This window comes from Plasmodium relictum (genome assembly GCF_900005765.1).
Source record: "Plasmodium relictum strain SGS1 genome assembly, chromosome: 14".
Taxonomy (NCBI): Eukaryota; Apicomplexa; class Aconoidasida; order Haemosporida; family Plasmodiidae; genus Plasmodium; species Plasmodium relictum.
This window is the reverse complement of record NC_041692.1, coordinates 509299-523631: the sequence shown is the minus strand read 5'-3', so window position 1 is coordinate 523631 and position 14333 is coordinate 509299. Positions and strand designations below refer to the sequence as shown.

Genomic DNA, 14333 nt, shown 5'->3' with positions numbered 1-14333 from the left:
ATTTGTAATATTTTCAGATTTTGAACTTGAAAAAAAAAAAAAATTATAATTTTTAAAAAGAATAATCAGATGAATATGTATTACTCGAATTAGATGAAAATCCATATATTTGATTATAAATTGGTACTTTAGTTAATTTATCTAATCTGTTTTTAATTAAATTATTGTAATTGATTTTATTGTCATAAAAATCATTATTTACACATCTAAAATGATTAAATTTATAAAAATTTGGTTCTGATAAGGATCTACGTAGATATTTATAATTTTCATTAGTTTCTGTTAAAGGAACTATTAAATTTTTACTTCTCATTTCATTTACGAAATACTTTTTTTTAATAGAATCATTCCCTTTTTGATGAGAAATTTCATCAAAATAAAAGTTACTTTTATATTCAGAATTAAATACATTAAATTCATCGGAAAGGTTATGAAATAAAGTATTTCCTAATTTTTTATTCATATGTGTCAAATCCAATTTATTGCTAATATTATTATTAAAAACTTTTTTTTTATTTATTTTAATGTTGCCTTTAACATTTGAAAATACATTCAGTTTTCTTAGAAGCAATTTCCTTATTTTATTTCTTTTATTTTTTTTTCTCTTCCCTTTCTTAATACTTAATAACATATCTGTACAAGAACTACATCTTTTATATATATTATTCTTTTCTTTTAGTTTTTGCTTTGAATTGTAGTTTTTTATACTTTTAGAAATTAATATTGAATCCGAGTTATAATTTAAATACTTTAACAAATATTGGTTATTTTTAAATAAATATTCATTTTGCTTATTGTTTAAATTTTTATTCAACACACTTTTTTTTATTTTCATTTTTTTTATTTTGTTTTGTATTTCTATGATATCTTTATTGCTATCAGAAAAATTACTCATACATAAACTTTTTAAATTAATGTGTCTCTTATTTTTTATTAATAGACGATTTTCTTCCTTCTTTTTTTTTTCTATTTCCATTTTAATAATTCGATTTATCAATACTTTGAGGTTTATATTTTTATTTAAAACACTCGTGTACATAATTTTTTTTTTTATATCACTATTTTTGATCATGTAATTAAATGAATTTTCTTTTTTTATATTGCTGATTAATAAATTATACACATTTTTATCATTCGTATGCTTCTTGTAGTTTGTATTTCTAAAATAAATGAAATCATTTCCATTTTTATAATTTTCTCTCATTTCATCGCCATTTTCCTTATTTCTTGTTCCTTTTTCTTTAATTAAATTTGATGATTCTTTATTCACCTCATAATATTTTTTATTTTTATTATTTTTATAATTTATAACATCACTGTTACTGTTAAATTGATTAAAGATACTTTCATTCTTATATTTATCATTTAGTGTATCCATTTCATAACTATTTTCTTCACCATCATTTTTATTATTCTTTTGAATCCTATTAGAATAATCATCACTGTATTTCTTAATATACCTATTATTTTCTGAATTAGAAATAGCATCAGAATAATTTCCTATTTTCTTTTGAATTTTTTTATTAAGTTTTGAAACAATTTTTAGAGTTCTAATAATAGTTTCATGTATTATTTTATCATATGATTTGTTATACTTTAATTTTGTGTTAATTTTTTTGTTATAATTCTTTGATAATAATGTTGATGTACTTCTTTTTTTATCGTGATTCTTTGATAATGGAAAATTATTTAAATATTTTTTATTAGTATCAATATATCCAATTTCTACTTCCTTATTATATTTTGACCTTTTAATATTACTTATATTTTTATTATGACTATCATTTTTTATTTCTGTCATTTTTTCTTCATATGTATTTAATCTTTCTTTATCTATAGCTTGATTACTGTATTCTATATAAGAATTGAAAATACCACTTTGGTTCAACAAGTTAGATGATTTTATTTCATTTTTTTTTTCTCTTTCTTCTCCATAGTTATCTTTTTCGCTTTTCAATGAGTCGACTTTCTTATTTTCTTTTTCTTCAACTTCTATTTGTTCATTTTTATAGCATTTTTCAATGCCTTTACCTATATGTTCTTCTATTATTAATTCTATTTTACTCTTATAATTTGATCTATTATATAATGCCTCTATATTTTTATTATCATCTAACTTTCTAGTAATAGAATCTTTCAAAATTTCTTGTGACAATTTATTTGTCTCATCATACATTTGTGTATCTATCATCTTATCTGTATCATTTTTTCTTGTATCATTCTTATTTTGCATGAACATAATATCATTATACTCACAACTCTCTATCTTTGTCTCATTTAAATCATTATTAACTAAGTTACCTATGCTTTTTTTCATATCAGTACTTATAATTCCTTTATGATATGTTTTGTTATTTTCATTTTTATTATATGCATGTACATTTATATCTTCTTTAATTGGGTAATCTGAATTACTTATAATTTGAATTTTTTTTTTTTTTTTTTTTTTTTGCGAGAATTTATTTAAATCTTCTTCAATTAAGTAATCTGAGTTACTTATAGTTGGGATTTCATTTTTTTTTTTTTTTTTCTTTTTAGTATTTTTTAAAAATTCAAAATTTATATAAACAGTTTTTTTGTTTTTTTTTTTCTTTTCTTCAAAAATAACAGATTTCGATTTCTTGAAAATCCTATTTTCCCAAATCCCTCTTGTATTATAGTTATCTGAATAAAAACATGTAGTAATTTCATATGGCAAGAAATATATATTATGAATTGAATTATTTAAAATTTGAATAGAATCAATTAAATTTTTTAAACCGAAAATATATTCATCATCTGGAGAAGGATTGTCTTGTAAATATATAGTATTTGCGAAATCAATCATCCTAATATCTAATGAATTAGATCTCGCTTTTTTATCATTTAATCCTCCATCAAAAACCCACAATAAGGAAGAAGACCAAAATCGATAATGTCTTAACTCAACAATACAATTAAAAAAACTATGTAGTTTTTCTAACAAAAGAGGTATTAATTCTTCATATAACAAACATCCATTCCAAAACCAATTTCTAATAGCCCATGGAATTTTTTCTTTACTTAATTTTCTTCCCCAGTATTTATCTTTATAAAATAAAGTATCGCTCAATTTATTATAGTTTTGACACCCACATAATCGAAAACCTAAAGAATGACTAGTTGTCTTAAAACTTTTTTCTACTTGCCTTTTTTTTTTTTCTAATGATGCACCTATTTTTCTTTGTCTTTTCCCCATTTTTATATCTAATACACATGGTCTTTTAAATCCATATACTAAATCTTCTAAAACAATATGAGGAACACACTCCTTCCTTTTTCTAACTTTCTTATATATATTATCATTTTTCTTTATACTGTCCGTATTATGTATATTTTCATTTTTTTCATCAAATTCATTTTTTTCTATGATTTCATCATTTATATCAATATGTTTACCACTTAAATTTTTTTTGTTATTATCTTCATTTTTACTTTTCTCTATCCACTGATTATTTACATTTTCTTCAATTTCTAAATTTTCAACATTATCTTTGTTCATCTCTTTCAATTTTTTCTCATCTTCCTTTATATTCAACTTTATATACTTTTTATATTTATTTTTTTTTTCTTTATTATTTTTGATATTATTAGAATATGGACATAAATTCTTATCTTCAAGATCAGAATAAGATTCAATGACTATTTCAGTGACACCATAAAATTTAGGAATAAACTTTTTTAAAATATGTAATGGTCCAGATTCAGCAGAAGAAGAACGAAAATTTGTTAATTTTTCATAAAATATATATTCATTTTCTATTAATGGCTTATAAACTTTTGATGAATCCTTCGGTTTAATTAATTTACAATGACCACCAACTTGATGTCTATATTCCTCAACATTCATTTTAAAAGAATTAAATAAAAAAACTACTATGAAAAATATTGAAAAAGTTCCTTAAAATTATATAAAGATCATACATAAGAATGCATATATATATATATATATATAAATATATATTTATATTTTTGTTATATTTACAAAATTTTCCATATTTTTAATAATTTTTTAGTTTGTTTTTTTAAAAAAAAAATGTAAAATAAGGTAAAGTAAAATAAAAAAAAAAAATAATATTACACATTCTAATTAATTAAAATTTGATTATTTTAATTACTTTTTTTTTTTTTTTTTGTTATTTTTAAAAATTAGCATACCTATATATATAATTATTGTTCTCTCAATAAATGAGCTATTTTTTACTTTACTAAACTTATATTCATACCTAAAGTTCAATAGATATAAATATATATATATAATAAATTATACAAAAACATACATAGCAATTCGAATTTATACAAAACTCAAATTACTTCTTTCAGTGTTTTTTTCTAAATTCATATATAAAATATATATATATACGAAAAAGAAATAAGATAGACATAATACCAATTTATTTCAATTTATATTCTTTAATTTTATTTTTTTTCTCTAACAAAATATATGAAATGAAAAAACAAAAAACAAAAAACAAAAAACAAAAAACAAAAAACAAAAACCAAAAAATCAAAAAAAAAGTATTTTTCAAAAGTTTTGACTCTTTAATTTTTTTTTATATTGTGTGAAGTAAAAGATTTAAAAAAGAAAAAATTTCTTTTTTCTGTTTTTCTTAAAATTTATAATAATCTAATCTTTTTATTTAAAAGCAAAATTTTTTTTTTTTATTATTATATGAAGTAATTATGAACTATTATTATATGTTTATTTGTTATTAATTTTTTCTTTTATATTGAGAAAAAATAATAAAAAAAACGTACTTAAGATTACAAGAGGTATAAACCTTAATGTGACAAGTACATAAAATAAAAATAATATAAAAAAAAAAAGCACAAAATACCATAAAATCAAAAATAATTATATAATAATAAAAAAAGAAAAAAAAAGAAAAAACATAAAAATTTTATAAAATTTATTTTTTTTTTACACATTTATATATATATATATATATTATTTTTGTAATATCTCTTATGTGAATCTATATAAATTTTACAAAAAAAAAAAATTATTATTACAAACAAAAGTTTTCAATTTTTTATTTAATTGTGCATAATAAAAAAAATAATAAAAATGAATGTTAAGTAATATGTATATATTTTATTTTTAAAAAACGTACTACTATAATAATAGAATAAAATTATGGAACAGAAAATTCCAACGAATTATAATTTTTTTCCAAATTATATCTTTTACTTTTGTATACTACTATTCTAAAGTTTTTAAAAGAGTAAAAAAAAAAAAAATGAAATAAAATGTAAAAATGAAAATGAAAATAAAAAAGAATACTTTTATTTTATTATAATTTTTTTTTTATCCGTTTTGAAGCATTATTAAAAAAAAAAAAAATAATAATTTTAAGTTAAACGTTTTTAAAAATTACAATTTTTATTCTTAATTTAGAAGTATGTATAAACATTTAAGAAAAATAAAAATAAAATATATGATATAAAATGAACATACTAAATAGTATTATTAATTTAAAGAAAATAAGACGGATTTTATATAATTATATATGCATACAATTATAGTGAAAAATTAATGAAACAATTATAAATTGAAACTTTTTTAAAATATGTATTTATATATATATTGTATTGTATAGAAAATATTACACAATTTAGGTTACTTAAGATGTCTAATAATGCGTGTAATAGTTTGTTTTACTTTTTAATTTTTTAATATTTTACCGATAAAATGAAGTTTATGAAAATTATTAAATTAAAATGATAATAATAGTTATACTTCCTATATAGCAAATTAAAAGAAAATATAAATGTGCAAAATGATAATTTATATATATTTTTACTTTATACATAAATTTCTTACAGAATTTAAAAAAAATCAATATGTTATTATTTATAATAAATTAGAAAGATAAGATTCAGTAAAATAGTTACATCATATATATGATTAAATTTTACAAGCGAATTATTCATTATTCTATATACATATATATATTAACATTAATTTTAAAGTATATATTTTTTAATTGTATAAAAATAAGTATATATAACTGAAAGATATAATCAAGAAATTTATATTATGCAAATTATATATATTGAAAATAAAATACTTAAAATTTTTTTTTTCAATTATTATTAAAAATATACTATTAAAATAAAACTAAAAAAATTTTGAATGTATTATTGATAATCTTAAATTTTCAAATTTTTTTTTTTTTTTTTATTTTGCTTGGTAGTGTATTTTTATTTAAAAGAAACTTAGAAAAAAATAAAATAAGTGGAAGTATATATTAATTATATACTATAATTTAATAAAAACTAATAAGCCAAATAAAAATAAATATAAGCATACACTTGTATTCATAAAAAAAATATTAAAATGAAATAATAAAATATATATTTATAAAGTTTATAAATTAGAATTTTAGAATGTTGATTCAAAAAAAAAAAAAAAAATGAAATATATAAAAAAATTAAAAGTATATATGTACATACATGAAATTTTCTACTTTTTTATTTTATCTTTTCATATTTTCTTTCATATCTTTAAATATATTTTTTTTTTTAAATTTCTAAATATAAACTCTATATGAACTTAAAAAAAACTATTAACTTTTTTTTTGTAATGTTACTAGTTATTTTCGTTTTTTTTTTTTTTTTTTGTTCTCTTGTCTATTCTTATTTTAAAAAATATAATATGCAGAATATATTTCATTCTATTTATTTAAAAATAGGAAATATTTTTTATTTTAAATCTTTAAAAATTTTAGTACTATTACAAACAGTTTGCTCTTTTTTTTGTTTTATATAAGAAATATATCTTAACTATAAAAAAAAGAATAATAATAAAATTTTATGTAAAATGAATAAAATAAAGAGCATTAAAAAAGAAAATCCTCGATATAAATTAATTAAATTAATTGGAAAAGGAACTTTTGGTAAAGTTTACTCAGCTGTTGATCTTTGTACACAAGAAGCAGTGGCAATAAAAAGATCTCCCAAATGGTTATAATAACAATAAATTAAAAAAATTTTAAATTATAATTAAATATATAGAATTAATTTTTTTTATTATTATATGCTTTAATAAAAAAAAAAAAAAAAGGAGAAATAAGGTTTCAAGAGAAGTTGATTTATTAAAAAAAATGAATTCTAGCAAAAATATAGTAAATATAAAGTCTATTTTTTATACAACTACTAAAAAGGGATTTAGAATTCAAAATATAGTGTTTAAGTATATGACCTATAGTTTGGGAAAATATATTAGATTGAAAAAACAAGAAAAAAGAGAAAATAAGTAAAAATAAATGCATTAAAACTTTTTCAATAATTAATAAATTATTTTAGAATAAGAAGTAATGCATATAATTTTGTTATACTTTTTAAAGATACAAAATTCTTAATTTTTAAGAAAATGAATTTTTTTTTGTTCCTATTTATTAGATCTACTAGAATTTCACCATCCGATTTAAAAACCATTATTTAGTAATTAATTAAAATATATATATATGTATGTATATATATATAAAGAAAATATATAGTTATATTGAAAAATTTTCAGTCAAATATGTTTAGGGTTAAAACATTTACATAAATATAACTTTGCTCATAGAGATTTAAAACCAGATAATATATTAGTAAATAAAAAAAAAATATTATATATATATATATATATATATGTATATATATGTATATTTCTTTAAAGATTGATTTAGATTCTTCTAATATTAAAGTAGAAATATGTGATTTAGGTAAAATATATATTTTTTAGTTTGAAATTGTTGTCTTCTTTTTTTTTTAATCCTTTATGAAAATAATTTATTTATTTTTTATATATTTTTTAAAGGATCAGCAAAAAAAGTTCATAAGAATATTATTTCTATCCCTTATATTTGTTCAAGATGGTATAGAGCACCAGAATTATTATGTGGTTCAATGTACTATACGGTTATATTAAATTTTTTATTTTTTTTTATTTTATATTAAATATTTTTTTTTTTATTATTATTGTTTTTTTTTTTTTTTAGACAGAAGTAGATTTATGGTGTTAGTAATTTTTTTTTTATTAAATTCCTACTACTAATCAGCTTTTTTTTTCTATTTTTCGATAAATATTAATTTTTAATTTTTTAGCATTGGGATGCATAATTTTTGAATTAATAAATCTGTGTCCTTTATTTCCTGGAAAATTTAAAAAAGATCAGTTAGAAATTAAAAAAAAAAAAATTCTTATATTAAACTAAATTATTTTATTTTATTTTTTTATTTTTTTTAATTATTATTATTATTTATTATTTATTTTTTTTTTTTTTAAATTATAATATGTTATTATTTTTAAAAGATTTTCAGAAGAATGCTCTCAAATAATAAATATAATTGAAGTGTTAGGATCCCCGAAAATGTAAATAATAAATTTAAAAGAAATTAAAAAAAATAAGAAATATAAAAAAAATTTTAATTTTTTTTTTTTTTTAAGGAGTTTCTATGAAAATATAAAAAATTATACTAGTAAAAAAAATGTAATAACCACTAAATAAAACTTATAATAAAAAAGGAATAAACTTTTTTTTTTCTTTTTTTTTACTTAAAGAATTTTTTAATAAAGGAATTATGTGAGCTAAATATTCTTCCCTTATCATGGAGCAGTATCCTAGGACATTCTTTAGAAGAAAAGTTAAAAATAAAAAAATTATGATAAACGCTTTCTATGTGTAAAAACTATATTACCTTTTTTTTTATTAAGTTCATATCTTGAATATTAATAAAAAAATTACTGATTCATTACTTTTTTTTTATATATTTTTTGCTGTTTCATCAAATGAAGTTTAAACAATTTTAATAACTTTTTATCTGTATCTTATAAATCTTTAAATTATTAAATTTTATATCTTCAGCGAAAAAGAATTAATTAATATAATAGATGGACTTTTAAAATGGTTATTGATATCTTAATAGTTTTATTTCATTTTATATTATAATATAGATGTAAAAACTTCTTTTTAGTGTCCATATATATTACTAAATTTTTTAAATGAATTTTTCTTAAGGGCCCCAAGCGAAAGATTAAAAATTGAAGAAATTTTAAGTAATTCATATTTTTCTTCATTACATAATTAAAAAATGGGATAATAAAAAAAAAAAAAAAAAGATAATATTTTATAATTTTTTTAATATTTTTTTTAATATTTTATCAAACTGTGAAAATTTACACAAATTAGTTTTTATTTTTTTTATTTTTTTTATTTTTTTATTTTTTTTTTTTTTAAATTTTCATAAGTTTTTGTTAAGTTTAAAAAAAAAAAATTTTATAAATGAATAGGTAACTTGAAATTTTTTTTTTTTATTATGCAACTAAATTTGATAAAATTTGTCTAAATTGTTGTTGATTGTTTGAATTAATAGCCTAAAAATAAAATTAAAATTTTTTTAAAAGAATATATATATATATATATATATAGGAGAGAAAAAAAAAGAAAAAAATATATAAAAGTGTAATATTTATCTTACTTGAAGCAAAATTGCAATATCATTTGGGTTATTTTTAAAAACAGATAAAAGAGAATTCTGCAAACAAATTTGAGAATTTTCTATTACTTTATCAGGTAAACAATTTGCACTTACTTTAAACCCACAAAATAATCTAAAAATGCTTAAAACTTCTTGAATTATCTAAAAAATAGAAAAATAAATATGTTATTATATACAAATATATATATATATGAATATTTGGAAAAATATGCCAACCCTTTTATTTTTGGGATCTGAATAATCAAGAGACTTCAAAGTTATACATAATGTGTCAATAATTTGCATTATAGGATATTTACTTAGTATCTGAAAAATATACAAAATGAAATAAAGTATTTTTTTTTTAATAAAATTGTCAAATTATTTACAAGATTTCATAATTGTGCAATAGTAATAATATATATATATATATATATATATAAAGGTTTTTAATTACCTCGTTTGGATTATTCATGCATGTAGCATTGTTCAACATATTGGAAAAGGTTTGAGCAGAATATAAACAAATATTAAAATCATTGGTGTTATTATAATTTAAAGAAATAACTAAAATACTTGTAATAGCATTTGAAATTTTATTTTTTATTATCTCATCATTAGAAAATATTTCACAAAATTGTTTATGATTCGATGCAATGTTTTCAAAAGATATTAAATTGTGAAAAGCAGAGGGAATATTTAAAGATATGTTATATAATATTAATAATAATGGAGATAGTACTGAATTTTGTTCTCTTTGCATTTCATGAGATTGTACATTCATACATTTCCACACATTTATATGAATTTGAGTAATATTATATATATATGGATTAACAAATGTATCAATTGATTTTTCTTTATGAGTTGATATAAGATGGCAAACTAATATACTTAATTCATTTAACTCATTAAATAAATATTTTAATTCTTCTTGGTGTATACTAGAATTTTTTGCGATATCATCTGTCGATGAGGATGCCATTTGATATGAAGTAGGAGTATTCATAATCATATTAAAAGAAATAGAAGTATTGCTTTGTCTGTTTGTACTTCTTTGCATTTTATTCATTATCATGTTGTATGATATGTTATAAAAATATGGTAATATTTTAATAGTATAATTAAGTGATAGATCCTTAAATAGATATGAAAGAATTCTATAAGTAAAAAGAACAGAATCCCTCACTATATAATTATTATAAAATAGCTCTAATGATTCACTAATTATAATACCTAATGTATTGTCTAAATCATTCAATAAAACATCCGTGATGTTTATATTTACATTTTTACATAATGCACCTATGCATTTAATAATTACACTACATGTAAAACTTAAACATATATTAGCATGTTGAGTTTTTGATGAATTTAAATATAAATTTTTAATAGAAGACAAGTTTTCTAATAATTTATTTAATATCCCTCTAAAATAAAGAATTCTATCTTTATAATTAGAAATGAACTCTTCACTTATTTTTTCATTTTCATCATTTATGTTATTATTCATATTATTATTATTGTTATTGACAGTTATGTTATTGAAATTTCTATTTTGATGTGGCGAATCATTTTTCATTATTCTTTTTACTTTTGTAAAATCATAATGCAACAATAGTAACCCCACAATTTCATAAATATCTATTTGATCTTCATATGTATAATTTTTTCCATAATAAATGAAACTGTAAATATCTTTTATCGTATTTTCATCTAGGGTCGTATTTTCTAATATATTATTTTTTTCAAACTTTTGATACATACATGGAATGTCTAGATATGATTCTAACAATTGTAGTATATCTTTGATATAGTTAGATATAACATATGAATTTGTTTTTAAAAATTTTTTAAAAATATGTAATGACTTCTTGACTGTTTTATTTTTATTACTTCTAATACCATTTGTAATAAAAACATGTAGAGAATATTCCACGTAATCTGGATTTTTAATAAAAAACAAATTTAACCTATGAAATATTTCCATTAAATTTATATTAATAAGATCATTAGTACAATTTAAAATTTTTCTATTTTTCAGTAATTCTATTAAACAATCAAAAAGTAAATTGTTATAATCTATTGATTCATTAACTTCTTTATTTAGTTTCAAAATTGAATTAGAATTACTTATATTATCCTTATTATTATTATTGCTTGAAATATTATTACCAGGTTTATATTCACTATAAATAGAGGTTGTTATATAAAAAGCATATAATTTGGATTCAATACTATTCCATTTTAAATTATCAAAATTTTCATTTAAATAAATTATTGCATTTTTAATGATTTCAATTGCTTTTAATTTATCAAATAGTATTAAACGCTGATATAATTTTTCAATATTTTCTCTAAAATTAAAAAAAGCAATAAATTCCTCATCTTCTTCATCATAATCTTCCTGAATATAAGATGGATATTCAAATTTGCTAACAGTTGTGCAAACTAGTGTGTTAATAAAAACATTTAATTTACTTATAGGTATTTTATATGAGTTCGTTTTTATATTTTCATTATTTGTTTTCTCATAATCAGAAGAAATTATAGATGTAGCATCTACAATACTCTTAAACTTGGTAAAAAATAAACTAAAAAATTTTTCTACTGTACTAGCTACATAAAAATTATCAATGGCAAATACATCTAATGCATGCGGTAAAATTAAAAATAAGAAATTAGTAGCTTTAGTACACACTTCATTATATTTTAACATATTTATATTATAATCTTTTAATTTGTTTATTTCATAAATAGACTCAACTAATTCCAAGCATATATGATTAATCAATTCTCCTTTTTTTATCATAATTTTTTTGTTTATATCAAAAGATACATCAACAATTTTTGGAGAATTTTCGATAACACATATAATATTTATATTTTCAATAAATTGTATTTTATTAAGTGGATTCATTCCTTTTCGAATTAAAGCTGTTAAAAAACAATAACTAGCTTCGCTAATAGAATTTAGAGAATTTAAACATTGATAAATAAAAGTTAAAATTTTATCATTAGCTACATAGTTTATATCTATCCAAGATACATACTTAGATAAAGTGAAAATGCTTAAGGCACTAAGCTCTTCAATATTTAAATTCATAATAAAATAAAAGCATTCAACAATTAGCGGCAAATCATTTTCTTTAATTGCTTCTTTTAAATTTGTTATCGTTTGTACACTTTTTTTAGTATACACATTATCTATATATTCTATATCTAGCATATTCATTAATTTCACGAAGAAATTTATATAAATAGTTTTTATATTTATATCGTTACTTAACATAATTAAGTTAATAAGAAATTTAAAAGCGTCATTCATATTATTTGGATATAATACCTCTATTAATGATAGGTATAATTGAAGAATTTTATTTACTACACATGAATCTTCATTTGCAGTTACATACTTCTTTTCTAAATAAGTAAATAAAGAGCTTTTTATTACTAACAAGTCTTCTAATTTTAAATTTTGCAATTTTTCATTAATTACATGAATACAAAAAAATTTTACTTCTAATTTATCTGTTGTCAAAAATTTGCTAATACAATACTTCCAGCAATCTATATTACTTTGAAAATTCTCACAGTATTTTTGTGCTTCATTTTTGCTGATACTTGAATTTTGATTTCCATACAAGCATAATATAGCTACCTCTAATTCATCCATTTTTTTAACTTTTTCTTTATTATTAAAAATATTTTTTAAAAATTATATAAAAATGCTTTTATATTAGAACAAGTATTTCTGTATATATATATATATTTCAAAAATAAATTTTATTAGTTTATTAATGCTTTTGTTTTTATTCTTTTATTTATTAATTTTAAAAGGACTTATTTAATATTTTATAGATAATAAAATTTTAACAATACATATATATTTTCTTTCTTTGTATGGAATTTTTTTTTCTCTTTATTATAATATTTTCTTTAATTATAAATTATGAATCTTTATTTTTTTCTTTTTATTTCATTCATAAAATTACAATTTAAAAAAAAATTATATTTTTAATTCTATTTCTATGAGTGTTTCTCTTTTCATATACTTAAGAATATAAAATATTTTATTACTTGTAATAACTACACTTATATATGCATTCTGCTTTAAAGTTAACCTATTTTACTTTTATTTATATTAACATTTTATTTTTATTTTTTTTTTTTTTTGTTTGTTTTATTTTATATTTTTCCTTATTTCATTTTATTTATTTAATTTTTTTTTTTTTGTTTCTATTTTTTTTTTTCTTATATATATATTTAAATGAATAAATGGATTCAAAAATACAATAAAAATGATATAATATACTAATGAAATTTCATCTTAAAATTTTTCCTTTAATTTTTTTAGATAATTTTTTTTATAACAATAACATTGAGCACAACTGTTTTAATACATAATATTATATGAACTTCATAATATATATATATATTTTTTCTTTTATGTTTAAAAAAAAAAGTAAATAATTATATTTTTCTTAAAATGAAATAATAAAAAATAATATAAAGATGAAATATGAAAAAAAAAAAAAATATATTTTTTTCATAAAATTTAAACACCTGATTAAAATAGTATACAAAAAAAAAAAAAAAAAAAATTGAGAGAACTTCCAAAATTTTGTTTTAATTGAATTTTTATTATTATATATAAAGACAAAGATTTCTTCTATTCATACATATCTATATACAAAATATATTTATATGTATGTATTTTTTTTCTAAATCATTTTATCATATATATTAACCATTTTTTTTTTGAATTTCTAGTTATCTTCATTTTACTTTTTTATTTTCATATAGAGAAAATTCGTTTTACGTAAAAATATAAATCATTTGTTATA

At 17.8% G+C, this 14333-nt stretch overlaps 3 protein-coding genes across 3 annotated transcripts; 1 reads left to right on the top strand and 2 right to left on the bottom strand.

The window, feature by feature from the left end:
• Window positions 1-52: 52 nt before the first annotated feature.
• On the bottom strand, window positions 53-3868 carry IPK2 (inositol polyphosphate kinase, putative; the record flags this gene model as incomplete). Its single annotated transcript, XM_028679193.1, has 1 exon — window positions 53-3868. One exon carries the CDS (start codon window positions 3866-3868, stop codon window positions 53-55), a length of 3816 nt encoding a protein of 1271 aa, XP_028534931.1.
• Window positions 3869-6841: 2973 nt separating this feature from the next.
• On the top strand, window positions 6842-9096 carry PRELSG_1413900 (protein kinase, putative; the record flags this gene model as incomplete). The annotated part of the gene is made up of 13 exons (XM_028679192.1): window positions 6842-6984; window positions 7085-7276; window positions 7423-7464; window positions 7541-7616; window positions 7685-7730; window positions 7826-7926; window positions 8007-8025; window positions 8113-8182; window positions 8321-8380; window positions 8456-8498; window positions 8570-8652; window positions 8874-8915; window positions 9027-9096. The coding sequence occupies 13 exons, from the start codon at window positions 6842-6844 to the stop codon at window positions 9094-9096; spliced, it is 987 nt and encodes a 328-aa protein (XP_028534930.1).
• A 226-nt stretch (window positions 9097-9322) lies between these two features.
• Window positions 9323-13162, bottom strand: PRELSG_1413800 (exportin-1, putative; the record flags this gene model as incomplete). Its single annotated transcript, XM_028679191.1, has 4 exons — window positions 9323-9382; window positions 9487-9648; window positions 9724-9813; window positions 9944-13162. The coding sequence occupies 4 exons, from the start codon at window positions 13160-13162 to the stop codon at window positions 9323-9325; spliced, it is 3531 nt and encodes a 1176-aa protein (XP_028534929.1).
• Window positions 13163-14333: the final 1171 nt, after the last annotated feature.